This window comes from Gadus macrocephalus, chromosome 19, assembly GCF_031168955.1.
Source record: "Gadus macrocephalus chromosome 19, ASM3116895v1".
Classification (NCBI taxonomy): Eukaryota; Metazoa; Chordata; class Actinopteri; order Gadiformes; family Gadidae; genus Gadus; species Gadus macrocephalus.
Window position 1 is genome coordinate 6,568,153 of NC_082400.1, and position 15,106 is coordinate 6,583,258.

At 45.2% G+C, this 15,106-nt stretch overlaps 1 protein-coding gene across 3 annotated transcripts in view; it reads left to right on the forward strand.

Annotated features, from left to right (window-relative positions):
• The window catches only part of stxbp1a (syntaxin binding protein 1a), a 31,974-nt gene extending 17,660 nt beyond the window's left edge, over positions 1-14,314 (forward strand). The window contains exons 8-21 of one of the 3 annotated variants that reach the window (XM_060037967.1): positions 56-138; positions 861-945; positions 1,673-1,803; positions 2,209-2,316; positions 2,588-2,648; positions 3,032-3,097; positions 3,500-3,580; positions 3,924-4,062; positions 4,434-4,543; positions 5,107-5,208; positions 5,746-5,831; positions 7,575-7,729; positions 9,290-9,458; positions 12,730-14,314. In XM_060037967.1, coding sequence (XP_059893950.1) covers positions 56-138; positions 861-945; positions 1,673-1,803; positions 2,209-2,316; positions 2,588-2,648; positions 3,032-3,097; positions 3,500-3,580; positions 3,924-4,062; positions 4,434-4,543; positions 5,107-5,208; positions 5,746-5,831; positions 7,575-7,729; positions 9,290-9,399 — 1,317 coding nt within the window. In that variant the 3' untranslated portion in view covers positions 9,400-9,458; positions 12,730-14,314. Of the gene's footprint in view, positions 1-24; positions 139-860; positions 946-1,672; positions 1,804-2,208; positions 2,317-2,587; positions 2,649-3,031; positions 3,098-3,499; positions 3,581-3,923; positions 4,063-4,433; positions 4,544-5,106; positions 5,209-5,745; positions 5,832-7,574; positions 7,730-9,289; positions 9,459-12,729 lie in introns of all 3 variants that reach the window. The other 2 variants (XM_060037968.1, XM_060037969.1) reach the window with 2 other exon arrangements.
• The last annotated feature ends 792 nt before the right edge of the window (positions 14,315-15,106 follow it).

Here is a 15,106-nt window from a genome sequence, read left to right on the forward strand (position 1 = left end):
GGACAACCCCGATGCGTTCCAGAGTTTCTACAGCCCCCACAAGACCCAGCTGAAGAACGGGGTGATGGAGCGCCTAGCAGAACAGCTAGCCACGCTATGCGCCACCCTGAAGGAGTACCCGGCTGTCCGGTACCGAGGGTGAGCTGATGCACACACATACACACATACACACACATATACGCACAGCAATCGGGTGACTGATTTAAAACATATGTTATCCCCTTTTGATTTAATGTCTTGTGCATTCTGTTGCAAAACCCCGATATCCCGTCTGAGCAAGACTTGTGATGTAAATAATGTCATGCAGAGGGTGCACGGCGAACCAGATATTATTTGAGTGAACGAGAGGAGGATGGTACTTAGGTAATTAGGTGAGCCCTGTAGGAAATACCGGCGACTGTCACGGAAGACGTCATTGCCGTCCACGCTTACTTTTTCAGTATATCATAAACTAAATGTATAACTGCATGGGATGTAACTCCTTCATTCAAAGCAGGAAACGTGGGCGAACAACAGTCATAATTATGTTATAATTCAATATATTATTCCATCCATCCGACATCACCATAGCAAAATATCATCATGCGTGTTTTGATTTTGCCGTCCTGCCATTCCCTCCTTGTGCCGTTCTGTCCGTCTGCGGTCTACTAGCCTGAATCAATCCTGAATTCCATGTGAAGGCATAAGACATAAGATATAGATGTACAAAGCACATCTTATGTAATCCTAAGTACATCTCAAATGTCCTTTCATCATTTCCCGTCACCATTCTAGATTCTCAGCCTCCCCATCTCTGACCCGTCCATCGTCCTGGTAACCTGGTTTAAGGTGTGCATGTGCTCTCATGTTGTGATACCCAGGGAGTACAAGGACAATGCCACCCTGGCCCAGCTGGTGCAGGACAAACTGGACGCCTACAAGGCTGACGACCCCACCATGGGCGAGGTGAGACGTCCGCCTTTCAGATCAATATTATATTATTCCATTGGGCTAGCATCGATATAATTTATTAACAGCTAATTTATTCAGAGCTTAAAGAGGTAAAACTGGCAATGATCTTCTCCAACCCCTTTGGATAATTGTTTGGTCCGTCTGCCTGACTCTGATCTTCTCTCTGTCTGTTTGTCTACCTGTCTTACCTCTCTGACTGTGTGGCTACCTGTCTTACCTCTCTGACTGTGTGGCTACCTGTCTACCCTCTCTGTCGTCTACCTGTCTACCCTCTCTGTCGTCTACCCTCTCTGTCGTCTACCTGTCTACCCTCTCTGTCTCTCTACCTGTCTACCCTCTCTGTCGTCTGCCTGCCTGTCTGCCCTCCCTCCCTCCCTGTCTTATCTCTCTGTCTGTTTGTCTACCTGTCTTACCTCTCTGACTGTGTGGCTACCTGTCTACCCTCTCTGTCGTCTGCCTGCCCGTCTGCCCTCCCTCCCTGTCTCTCTGTCTGTTTGTCTACCTGTCTTACCTCTCTGACTGTGTGGCTACCTGTCTACCCTCTCTGTCGTCTGCCTGCCTGTCTGCCCTCCCTCCCTGTCTCTCTGTCTGTTTGTCTACCTGTCTTACCTCTCTGACTGTGTGGCTACCTGTCTACCCTCTCTGTCGTCTGCCTGCCTGTCTGCCTGCCTGCCCTCCCACCCTCCCTGTCTCTCTGTCTGTGTCTCCCGGGGGTGTTCAGGGTCCTGATAAGGCCCGCTCCCAGCTCATCATCCTGGACAGGGCCTTCGACCCAGTGTCCCCCGTCCTCCACGAGCTCACCTTCCAGGCCATGGGCTACGACCTGCTGCCCATCGAGAACGACGTCTACAAGTAGGCATCACACCGCCTCACGGCCATAGGGAGGGCTGCAGTATCACAACAGTCAATGTAACACACTACAACTACACTGCGTACCTTAATGACACCTGCACCCAAGTGCTGGCACATCTGAAATTAGGATACACAATTTCTGATCTGATTCTATGTTTGCATTATTCACACTATCTAGGAAGAACCAACAGATACTGATAATATTGACAGATGATATTCAAATATCCCCCAACCTGGCATCAATAAAATGTATACTGTTAGTGAATATATAATCCCCTGTGAAGCCTGTTGAGACTGTAACTGTGAATAGGGTTTCTACAGACACATTCGACTGTGCGTTATAAATCAGTCGTCCTGCCATCAGTCTGCGTGTGTTCTTTACATCTGTTCTCTGTGTTTCTCCAGGTACGACACCAGCGGTATGGGAGACTCCCGCGAGAAGGAGGTTCTGCTGCACGAGGACGACGACCTCTGGGTGGGCCTGAGACACAAACACATAGCCGAAGTGTCCCAGTAAGTCTTCCTCTCTCTTAACCCTATTATCTCCCCTCCGTTTAATGCTATCATTACCTTGGCCCCAGAAACAGATTGCCAGTTTAGCTTTGAGATAACAGTTATTAGTTTAATCTGAAATCTGTCCGTCTCCAGACTTCAGATCCAAATCATGTCTTTATGGAGTGCTTAGTATCTGAGAGAACGTTTCTGTAAATGCTGAGTTACAGTAAGCCAGTAAGTGCTCCTCTGCTATTTGGGTCTGACCTCCATTTTGTTTTGTTGGTGATAGGGAGGTGACACGACAGCTGAAGGAGTTCTCCGCCAGCAAGAGGATGAACACGGGAGAGAAGGTAGCACTAAAAATAGATTACCTTCGCAAACGCCGACTCACGGTGGTTCTGTGGGCAACCTTCAAATGATGTCGTGACTTAACACTTTTACGCATTTATTGATTTGAAGGTCTTCCGAGTTTGGGCAAAAAAAGAGAAATTATCTGTCTTTGCTTCTATGCTTCTATCCTATTGATTTCCATTAGGCCAAGATAATTCATGCAAATTCACAATCTATATATTTTTCCCAAGTCAAGACTCAAGAACAATAAAACACACCACGGTCACCACAACAGGCTGCGGATGGTCTCCAAGGACACATTTTCAAACTGCTGGGAAGTTGTGTTTGTGTGTGTCATCGAAGCGTTGGCGTGCACTACAGTCCTCGTGTTCTTACCCAACAGACCACGATGAGGGACCTCTCTCAGATGTTGAAGAAGATGCCCCAGTACCAGAAGGAGCTCAGCAAGGTATGGATGGCGATACACTGGAATAGCAAAAAAATGTATTTTCAAAATCATCCCTAAATGAAGAGATATGACTGCATGATCAGCCTACCGGCCATCTCAGTGGACTGCACCCGCTGGTAGGCTGGGCATCGGATCATCATTGCTCTGAGGGGACACTCCCACTTGTGATGTCACCACACCACTATAGCCTCAAATAGAGGCCGTTTGTGGTTCATGAACAAGGCTTCCACGCTGTAAATCCTGCCATTAAGTGCAACCTTGCGTGGTTAAAGCCATGATTGTTTAAGTGCGCATTAATGAAAGGTGATGTCATTCATTGTCAAAGCCTTTTGGCCACAGTTGTTTGTTTAGGCCGGTATGAACACATTCTGTTTGTTTACTGAGTCTATGTCTCTCCATCAGTACTCCACCCATTTGCAGCTGGCTGAGGACTGCATGAAGCACTACCAGGGCACAGTGGATAAGCTCTGTCGCGTGGAACAGGTATGGAACAGGTGGCAATGCACCAAGGGACAGGACATGTGATGTGGCAAGACGAACGGACAGGAAGTGGACTACAACAGAATAGCACAGAACCCAAAGCAATGGGAAAGTAGAAAAAACTGAATAAACAAAAGTGACAAGACCAAATTTAGTTGGATAAACATCATACATATCCTCAAAGTTAGTGTATTAATGTACGTTTTAATGTGTATAGGGTCCAGGTATCCGTTGTACAGTAGGTGGGGGCAGGATAGTGCAGTAGTTTGACTCACAATGTGTCAGAGGCATTGGGAGTAACTAATGTGAAGGAGAAGTAAGAGCTCCATGTGTCTCTGGGCTGTAGGACCTGGCCATGGGCACCGACGCCGAGGGAGAGAAGATCAAGGACCCCATGAGGGCCATCGTCCCCATCCTGCTGGACGCCAACGTCACCACGTACGACAAGATCCGCATCATCCTGCTCTACATCTTCCTCAAGAACGGTGAGGGGCACTGTATTAAAGCATGTACACCGATTCTTTGGGATTTCGTGTATATAGTGTATATAGATGCAATGTCTTTCATGTGACACATTGAAAATAAACATAGAATTGAAATTTCATGCAATTTGTTTTGACAGTATTGGTGTTGAGGACGCAATCAAATCTAAAATGAGAGCACAACATCATATTAAGGGCCACAATTGTCAAAAGATATTGCAAACAAGAAATTAGATTAGAATTGTTTTAGAAATGTTTGTTCAAGAAAGTTGAAGGCATTCTAACGTACATGTGTTTGTGTGTTCTATGGATGCACTCTTGTCTGTGCGTGTATGTGCGTGTATGTGCGTGTGTGTGTGTGTGTGTGTGTGCAGGCATCACGGAGGAGAACCTGAACAAGCTGATCCAGCACGCCCAGATCCCCCCTGAGGACAGTGAGATCATCACCAACATGGCCAACCTGGGGGTCCCCATCATCACAGATGTAAAACCCTCACACACACACACACACACACACACACACACACACACACACACACACACACACACACACACACACACACACACACACACACACACACACACACACACACACACACACACACACACGTGTTGGGCTGTACTTTACCCCTGGCCCACTTTATTTACTGACATTCATTACTGCTCACAAATTTATAGAAAAGCACCATTCTAAAAGAAATGGCATCTGGTTGATTGTTAATTTTCTATATCTCCTATACAGTCAATCACAGTATTTTAAGTCTAGACGTATATTACTGACTGAAATCATTCGGATGGAAATTATTCAGAATTATATTATTTGGAATGAAATCTTTCTTACTGAAATCATTCAGAAGTAACTCATTCCAACTAAAGACAGTCCAACTGACCTCGTCCAGTCGGGTTAAATCATTCCAGCTGAAAGGAACCCCAGTTGGTCTCCTCATAACTGAAGTCCTTCTGAATGGATTCAGCGAGCTAAGAGCTAAGCTAAGCTAAGGATCCTGACAGTCATTGAGTCCCCCTCCCCTCACCTGTCGTCCCCAGTCCACCCTCCGCAGGGGGAAGAAGCTGGACCGCAAGGAGCGCGTCAGCGAGCAGACCTACCAGCTGTCCCGCTGGACCCCCCTGGTCAAGGACATCATGGAGGTCTGTGTGTGTGTGTGTGTGTGTGTGTGTGTGTGTGTGTGTGTGTGTGTCTGTGTGTCTGTGTGTCTGTGTGTGTGTGTGTGTCTGTGTGTGTGTGTGTGTGTGTGTGTCTGTGTGTGTGTGTGAGAGAGGAAGGTGTGTGTGTGTGTGTGTGTGTGTGTGTGTGTGTGTGTGTGTGTGTGTGTGTGTGTGTGTGTGTGTGTGTGTGTGTGTGTGTGTGTGTGTGAGAGAGGAAGGTGTGTGTGTGTGTGTGTGTGTGTGTGTGTGTGTGTGTGTGTGTGTGTGTGTGTGTGTGTGTGTGTGTGAGAGGAAGGTGTGTATGTGTGTGTGTGTGGGGGGAGAGGGGTGTATGCATGCATAATAAAGCGACACAATATAAATAATATGATTTATATCTTTAAAGCATAGCATTGAAATAAGCCCAGCTAGATGTTGGGTGGTCTTCCTGTGTATTGATGGGTGGGGTTTGTGCGTTAGCCAATGAGGAGGAGGTATGGCCTTGGTGTGTGAGTGATGGGGTGTTGTTCTCTGCTGCAGGACGCCATTGAAGACAAGCTGGACACCAAGCACTACCCCTACATCTCCACCCGCTCCTCCGCCTCCTTCAGCACCACCGCAGTCAGGTACACACACACACACACACACACACACACACACACACACACACACACACACACACACACACACACACACACACACACACACACACACACACACACACACACACACACACACTCCAAATACAAATGAGCTACGTCAGTATTTCTGATGATTGGTTTTTAAGTGGTAGTCTCCGTATGAAACACAGAGGTCAGGTGGATCAATAGTAATCGATGTTGAGGGAGGGACTTGAGGTGACCAGATCAATAAGGCCCAGTTCACACTGCAAGCCTTTAGGCTCAATTCAGAGTTATTTTTAGAGTTAACTTTTTTGTTGGTGTTTTTAATTGTGCTCACATCAGATACCAGTGTGACTGGTCACAGTCTTAACGGACGCACAAGCACAAAAATAACAACATGAAAGTCATATGCAGCCCGGAGGAGGTAGGAATGGAAGCCACTGAAGTCAGTGTTACGGTTTACTTAATAAGTTGAGGTGCAGCGGTGTTTTCCCAACTGGTGGATTGTGGTTCTGTGGACTTCGGGCTTCCCGTCACCTTCGTGGGCGTTGCATTATATTATCTGTCTCGTATGGGGGATTGCATTTAGTTATCATGCGCCTTTTTGCAGTGAGCTGTTTCTCAGATGCTGGCATCCATTTGTCATTATACGTGTATTGATTGACCAGATCCTCTTCTGCTAGTCACTGATCCACCGTCAGCGTCCCCCTCCCCCACTGCTATTGACACCTAGAGACTGGACCCTTATGAGCACTTTAGCATTGGCATTTAGCATTTAGTACAAAGTCACAAACAGACTCCATCTTCCCTTTACAAAACCATAATACCTAAAGTAAAATGAACTGAAGGGTGTTTGAAGAGAGGAAGGCCCCGGTTGTCGAGGACCCTGAGTCCTTGTTCTGGAGGAGTCCAGTAAAAGCCATCGAGGGTGGGTGTGACAGCCACCGAGGTCGCGTGCAGCATGGACCTTGTTTTACTGGCGCCCAGAGTGATGCCTTCCCAAACATGAAAAGGAGAGGGGGTGGTGAGGCCAAGGTTGAGTATAATGATGCAGAGCAGGTGGTGGGACAGGTTGCAATGCAGGAGCTCTCTCCTGAGTGTGTGTGCTGATGGCTGTGCACATTGATTACCTAATGCACAACAGGTGTGCAGCCTCGCCCAGCCCCAGAGGTGAGGCTGCTTAAATGTTCCTGCCGCAAGGTATTGTGGGACGGCATTTTCTCCTTTCCTTTCGTCAAGGATGAGCCAGTGTACCCTGTGCTGAAGGAGATAGGAAAGGAAGCATCGAAGCACCATTCCTTAGCATTTAGAGAAGTGTATCATGGCTGCCACTTAAAAGCTTCTTGGTCATTTCGGTCCGTTAGAAACTTTCCTTAGCAAAAAGGACTGTTCAAATATGGAAATGGCAAATGCAAATTCCATTACCATACAATTGATGCTACGCCTTAATGGACATGAAAGTGCAAAATCTAGGAGTGAGATGGTGAAGAGAGGGACACGCACATTGAGTTATCGCGCCAGTTCAGGCAAATACATATCAATTTCACATAAAATACCTAAATCTTTATCATAAATCGGTTTGATATTTACTATTTTACCGCTCCCGACTTTAAGACCGACACAAAGGACATTGATGACTTATTGAGGAATTTGATGGCGCTCACTTAAGTATTTGATGTCTGTTTTTTAAATGCAATACCTGTGAACGGCTATCTGACTCTTTCCCCCCCCCCCCCCTGCTCACAGCGCCCGGTACGGCCACTGGCACAAGAACAAGACCCCCGGGGAGTACCGCACCGGCCCCCGCGTCATGGTGTTCATCATCGGAGGGGCGTCCTTCAGCGAGATGCGCTGCGCCTACGAGGTCACGCAGGCCAACGGGAAGTGGGAGGCCATCATCGGTGAGTAGGGACACCGGGGGGAGGGGGAGAGAGGGGAGTCAGGGGTATAGGGAGGGGGGGGGGGGGGGGGGGAGTGTATGAGGAAGGAGGGAGGGGAGGGAGAGGGAGAGGAGCGGAAGATGATTGAAAGGGTGAAGCAGAGTGGAGGTGAGAAAGAGTGTGGGGGGGGGGGGAGAGTGCGAAGGGAGGGACTTCATTGAGGGGGGAGTAAGGAGTGGTTGAGGAGAGAGTAGGGGAGGGGAGAGAGGGGGGAGAGAGCTAACACAGAGGGAGAGAGCGAGTGAGGGAGGGGGGTGAGGTGGAGGGATCGGGGTATAAGGAGGGATGGGAGGGAGGGAGGGGAGGGAACAAGAGAAGGAAGGGGGGATGAAGGAGGGGAGAGAATGAGCGGAGGGGAGAGGGTGAGGTAGGAGAGAGGCAGAGGGAGGGGCAAGGATGCATGAAGGATAGAGTGATGGATGGGAGAGAGGGATAGAGGGGGAGAAGAAGGGGGAGGATAGAGTCAACCAGGGTAGAGGGTGAGGGGAGAGAGACAGTAGAAAATGGAGGAGGAAGAAGGGGGGGGGAGGAGTTAGGATAACCGCCGTCCGGAAGTCGCCCCTTCCAGGCCTCAGGTAGTATGATGCGCTGCTGACCACCATGTTATCTTCCTTTGAAGCCAGGATGCTAATCTTTCCAAAGCAGTTAACCTTTAATACCCAGTGCTATTACCTCTTTTGTATTACAGCGTGATTTTAATATGTTTAGGAATCTTTTTAATACTGATATATGCTCTCATTAAGGCCATGTATCAAAAACAGAGACATTAATACTGTCGGTTAAATTAAGATAGATATATTTTATAATAATAAGGTAAGGTTTCCCTTTCAGGGCATTGGACCAAATCAGTTACCAGCTATCTTACTGGTTGACTAACTGTCATTGCACATTATAACTGTATAAATTACTGACAATTATAAAGGTTTGGACTCAGATGATACTACCCTCGTCTCCTGTGAAATAATTTGTAAACATTATGTTCTGTCCTCGATGTCTAGTCTGTTATTTTAGTGTGTTTTCGGTCTTGTGTCGTAACTCAAAATCAACATACCCTGCTAGCTTGTTGTCGCGCGCCGCTTACGCTACCAACGTCTAAAAGGAAAACTGTTGTGTTGTTTGACTTGTAGCTATGCTATGTGCTGTCTGTTTGTTTCTTATGATACATGTACCACTGTTGAGTGTGTAATGTCTGTGTGTGTGTGTGTTGTTCTGGGGTGTTTTTAACCATGAGTGTGTGTCTATGTGTGTGTGTGCCCAAGTGCAATGGTTGGCTTGTTGTATGTTTTTAACCCTTTTCTTTCACGATGGACGAAGGTGTGAAGGAAATGAGCGTGAATGTGTGAGAGGTTGCGAGAGAAAATGAGTTCCAGCATAATAGCGTGAACGCCGTGAAAGCGAGTGAGCAAGGGAAAAGAGCGAAAGTCCAAGTAACATAAGAGCGCACGAATGAGTGAGAAGGAGATTGAGAGTGAGTGGGCGGGGTCAGAAACGAGTGGTGAAGCAGCCTGTGTTCCTCCACAGGTGCCACCCACACGCTCACCCCCACCAAATTCTTATCGGACCTGAAGCACCCCGACTTCCGAGAGTCCACTAGGGTCTCGTTTGAGGAACCAGACCCCTCAGAAGAGTGAGGCAGAGGGAGAGAGGGGGAGAGAGGCAGGGGAGACAGAGAATTCACACTGAGAACAAAGTAAAGGCAGCCGCTCAAAGAAGCCCTTTCTGAACGCTCACAGCATAAGGGCTTTTCTTTCTAACCGTCTATCCCTTCCTGTTTTTATAACACTCACCCGCCACACCCCCTACACCCCCCCCCCCCTCTACCACCAGGGATGGGGGTCGCCTCCTCCTCCACCTCTCCCTCCCTCCCTTCTCCACAACTCCCCCCAAAACCTGCCTCCCAAACAAGGCCCCCCCATGCATGGACCACTCGCCCGACTGCATCCCCCACTTTGGGTTCCTGGTTGACCGGCACACACACCGTAATCTGAAAACTCAAGAGCGTTGGGACTCTTGTCCGGTGTGGCAGTGCTGTCCGGACCAGTGGGATGTCTTGAGTAGAGGGGAGTGTCCATGCTCCGGGGCTAGGGGTGGGAGAGGGGTCGCGACCCCATCACTGTTACCCCACTTTCTACCACCATCTCCGCTGGGTGGATTAAATCGTCCCTCGAAGGCACACTTCTGATTCCCCCCTCTGGTTCCCATATTCCATCTCTCTTCCGGAGCAGATTTAATCTACCCCCAGAGATCCACCTTTATCAATTTGTAACGTTCGGTTGTTTTATTATTTGATCTAACCAACCCCTTCCCCCAGAGGGGAGTCACCTTGATTATTACATTTTTTTTCAAACGATTTTTTTTTTCAGGACAGGTCCATGAGTTGATGTTGGATTTCAAAGAAGGATTTCCTTGTTTTTCCTTCTTTTCTTTTTTTATTTTTTAAATTTCCCTTCCTGCTGCTTTCCTCCACGTCACTCAATGGCTGCCATCACATGACAAAAGTCACCTGACATACATGACCTCTGTTTCACCTGCAGAGATTGCTAAATAGTGATCTAGATATCAATAGTCAAGCATCAAATATCAAGGCACTAACAATAATTGTTAAAATAAATTAACTCATCCCCATCACTAAACAGTTTAAATAAGTCGAAAAGGTGTAGACAGAACTTTTGTTCAACATTTAATCGGAAATCAAAATACGACCAATCTCGTTCACATCCATCGATCGTTAAACGGTAGCTAATACTGTGAATAGTCAGATTCACAGTCAGGGAGCTCGACATAAAGTCAAGATAAAGCTAGCCCTTAAGGTCACCTCATAGCCAACACAAAGTGTGTATCACCTCCATCCCTCTATGGTGAGCATCCTTACCTTGACTCTGCAGGCAGTGGAGGGAATGTAGCACTGCTGCCTCAATCTCCCCTCGCTCTCTGGTCCTATGCCTCCTAAATCGTCAACCACAGGACCTGAAACAGGCAAATCCAACAGAGCACAGATATGTAGCGACATTGTTAAAAATCCTGATGTAGGATAATAACCCAGAACGCATAGGTCAAGATATGTACTTTAATGTGTTAGCCAGGGCTAAATTCAAGGACCATGCTGGAAATAAGTAAAAAAAATCAAAACAAATAAAGGCTTTTCAAGTAAATGCTATACCTTGGCTTTTGATTCAGCACCTATGGCTGCATCATAGTTTCTGCTAAGTATATATTTATTCTTGAACCCATAGAAACCTACACAATAGCCACAGGCATCCATCTCATTCAGAACTACTCCGCTAAAGCCTTATCGTTTATGAACCATCTGGTTTTATGGTTTCACTCACTTTTTCTCAATTAGCATCAATCAATGCAGTATGGATACCCATACACATACTGCTACATAACTGACATAACACAACTTTTTTTCCTCAATAAAATGGCCCTTTCATTAATAAAATATGGATTGCTTTTTGTTTAAGCTAACTTGGTCTAAACTTTTTTCTTTAACAACGTCGAGATTTTTACACGTTAGATGTTTCCTGTTGTGTTTCTTGGCCAAATTGTTCGTACAAAGCTGTGTGTTTTTCGGTTGACAGGACAGAGAGAGAACTTTGTGAGTCCAGTCTGAAGTTGTGTGACTAATGTCTACACCCCCCGACCCTCACCCACCCACCCACCCCTACCCCGAACGCCTGCATCGCCATAGTAACACGAGTAACACTTTAGACGGGACTCGCATCTTTCTCCTCTGCACCTGCTCTGATGTTTGTTTTGATCGCATCCCTTGTTTTGATCCATAAAATAATGGTGTGATTTTTGGTTGTTTTAAAGTAAAAATCAGTCTTAAAAGAGAGAGACCGAGATGGGCTAGTACTGATGAACCGAGACAGAACATGCGTACAGCTTGGCCACTGAAACAAAACGAAATACCCAAAGCGGTGCGAGGGAGTAAATCAAAGCTGTGCTTACTGATTTGGATTAAAAAGATAAACAGCAGCTATGGTTGATTTTCAAACCCTTTGATAAAGTAATTTTCTTTCCACAAAGGATTTGGTTTACTCCTGTCAAGCACAAACGTAGTTTTCTTTTACAAAAGTTTCAAAATGTGTATTCAGCTGTCCATCAGCTCATTACAGGGTTTAAAGGGAATTTTCATCCATAAAGTTGGATTAAGCGGTTAAATTGGGGTTAAACTTGGGGTTTTTATCTTCACATGTAGACTAAAACTTTTGTTCTGCAGTGTAATCGGGTGGTACTCACCGGCTGTTCTGCATGAACTTCTCATAATGTTATTTTTATTTTCTCTCGCTGTGCCGTAACACAATTCTAATTATGCTTCCTCCAACTCACAGAAACCCTGCCCTGTCTTGTTTGTCTTGTCTTGATCATGTCTAAAACCATAAGTTCCACCTGCATGCAACAACAATAACCTGACTAAATGAGCGTTCATTTAATGAGCTTTTGACTGTGACTGTGTTTTGGTGTTTTGGTGTTTTTTCCGGTGTGTTTTTTGGTGTGACTTCACGTAAAGAGTTTGAAACCCCTTTAACACATGATCCATGTGAACGGCTACAGCTAACGATCATGGATTTCATTTAACTCTGGCTGTTTGGTGTTTCATGTTGTGACACACTGCCCTCATCCAGGCATTCATAGACAAGAGCTGAACACACATTTACCTATGCTCCTGTTACATATACCTGGGCCACTCTAATGCTGTTTTTATTTGTGTGTGTGCGTGGATGTTTCTCCATGTCTGCGTGTTCGACTGTGTGTCTGTGTGTGCGTCTATGTGCTTGTGTATATGTTTATGTGTGTGTGTGTGTGTGTGTATGTGCCCGTTTGTGTGTGTCTGTGTGTGTGTATTTGTGCCTGTTTGTGTGTGTCTGCCTATGTGTGTGTGTGTGCCTATGTGTGTGTTTGTGTGTGTGCCTATGTGTGTGTGTGTGTGTGTGTGTCTCTCTCTCTCTCTCCAGGATCGACTCACATCTTCACCCCCACAAGTCTCCTGGAACAGCTCAAGGCCATGAACAAGCCAGACGAGGAGGTGGCAAGTTAGAATCTCCTCCCCAAGACCCCTTCTCAAACCCTCCATCAGTCCACGCCCCCCCCCCCCCCCCCCCACCCTTGGCCTCACCACCCAGGCTTCCCCAAACCCTGCATTAAATGTTTATGCATCTTGCTTGAGATAAAGTAAAAGACAAAAGCGACTAAAAAAAAGACACCTTCGATTAAAAAAAATCTATCTAAATATCTATGTTGTAACAAATAATACAGAAATCATTGCAAGTATTTACATGTTTTACAATGGCTGCAAGGAAATACACTTCTTCTTCAAAAACGGTTTAAAGATCAACACAAGGCCATTTCAAGATGGAGCGTACCAAATGTAATAGTGTATGTTATGAAACCTGCTCGGGTGTGTAAACGTAGAGATTCCTCGGTTTGTTTTTCTTCTTTGGTGTTCATTTGGTTACAAAAGGGGAACGGGTGGAGGAGGGATGTGGATGTAGTGAAATCATATCATTCAACACGCAATATAAAGAGGGACCGGATGAAAAGAGGACCATATTGATGATGTTTGTGTCGGTAGCATGCTTGGACTATGTGTGGACAGTTTTTTCGTGTACGTATTCGGTGTGGATGTTTCCCCGGAGAGCAGAGGAATTTAAACAAAATGTTTTACGAGATCTTCTATGCTTATTATCTTGGCCAAATTAGTCATCTGTGACAAAGCTTTTGACCGATAGAATAATTATTCGGCTGAAAGACGGGAAGTATTTTTTTTTGTCGCAACCTTATTCCCCTCCTTATTTTATATTCCTGGAGAAACGTTCAGGTTTTAGTGTCAAAAAAGCCCATTGCTTGCAGATATTTAAAGAATAATCTAAATGGGCCAATTGTATTTCAGTATTGTATTCTGTCCTCTCATTGGTTAATAACGGGGCCATGATTAGTGTTGTTGCTGTGTTAGCGTCTCACTGTAGCGTCTGCCTGGTGATATTTCCAACTGTGAACTAGTGAACCTTTTCCTTTTTAAAATGCCAATGTGAATACACTGTTCGTCGTGATGTTTTAGCTGTAGCTCTTTAATGGACCACCGGGGAAAATAAGTAATATCTATATTTTCTTTCCCCCCCCCCCCCCCCCCCTCTCTTCCTCTATAGTGTAATGTAAAACCCTCCACTGGTGAATGGCTTTGCAAAGACCTAAAATCCCACATTTAAGTTTGTATGTCATTCTGTCGTTCCTCTGACTTCTCCCTCCGTTTCTGGCCAAAAGTTGTATCTTGCACTACGGGTTTTCTGTGACGCAAACGCTTGTGTGTTTTAAATCCCTCTCACATTTTTTTTGCTGTTGTATAGGGTTTACTGTCGATCCAATTAATTTATATAAATTATTTATCAAGAAAAAATAAAACAGATAGTGACATTAAAACATTAGTCAGTCTCAGACCTGTTTAACTTATTGGGGTCCATGTTTGCCAGTGTTGAAGCACAAACAATACTTCCATGTGTTCCTATCCTACCAAGGCTGTCGAATAAATTGGCTTCCACAGTTGTCACTTTCTCTTGCTGTTCTTTGTTTTAACTGGCCAATATCATTCAAGATTATGGTTCCCATAGTTGATTAGCTTACAGACAGTATGTATGTATACATGTATTCAAAACAGCAGCAAAATATTGTGTGTAACTTATTCCACTGAAACCAAACATACCTTCAGCAGGAGACACCTTTCAGTCTTCTACATTTGGAATCTGCGTTTGTAAAACAAATTGTAATGCATAAAGTAACACCAGCTGAACTAGCATACGCACAAACTAAATCTAATTGCAAATATTTTTAAACTCATTATTAGATGTTTATTTTAAATTACTATCCATCTTGATTTGCATAAGGCCTACTTTCTTGAAATGAATAATAAAATACAGAAAATGTTTGGCATAACATTTAGCATTGTCATAATGCTCTGCAGCATTACGGCTACTAAGCAAGGACAAAACACACGCAGGTCTGCAGCAGACCGATCAACGCTACCTAAGAACAAGGACCAGCGATGTGTATTTACGGCTTAATGACAATAACTAAGTTTACGAGTTTAAGAAAATATGGGGTTTAGGCCTACTTTATATTATTTTTTTTATATGGCTTCTCATACCACACCTAGCGGTAAAATAGAGGCCCTTCAATTAAAGAATAAATCAAGATACTGTTTGTTGTATTTTAATTGCAATTTATTCAAGGACTTCAAGGACATTCATTCTAAAAATTTAGAAAAGGCAAAAATATACAGACGATCAAAACTTGGTACAAAAGTAGAAAATTCACGCAATGTTAAAACCTCAAAATAAA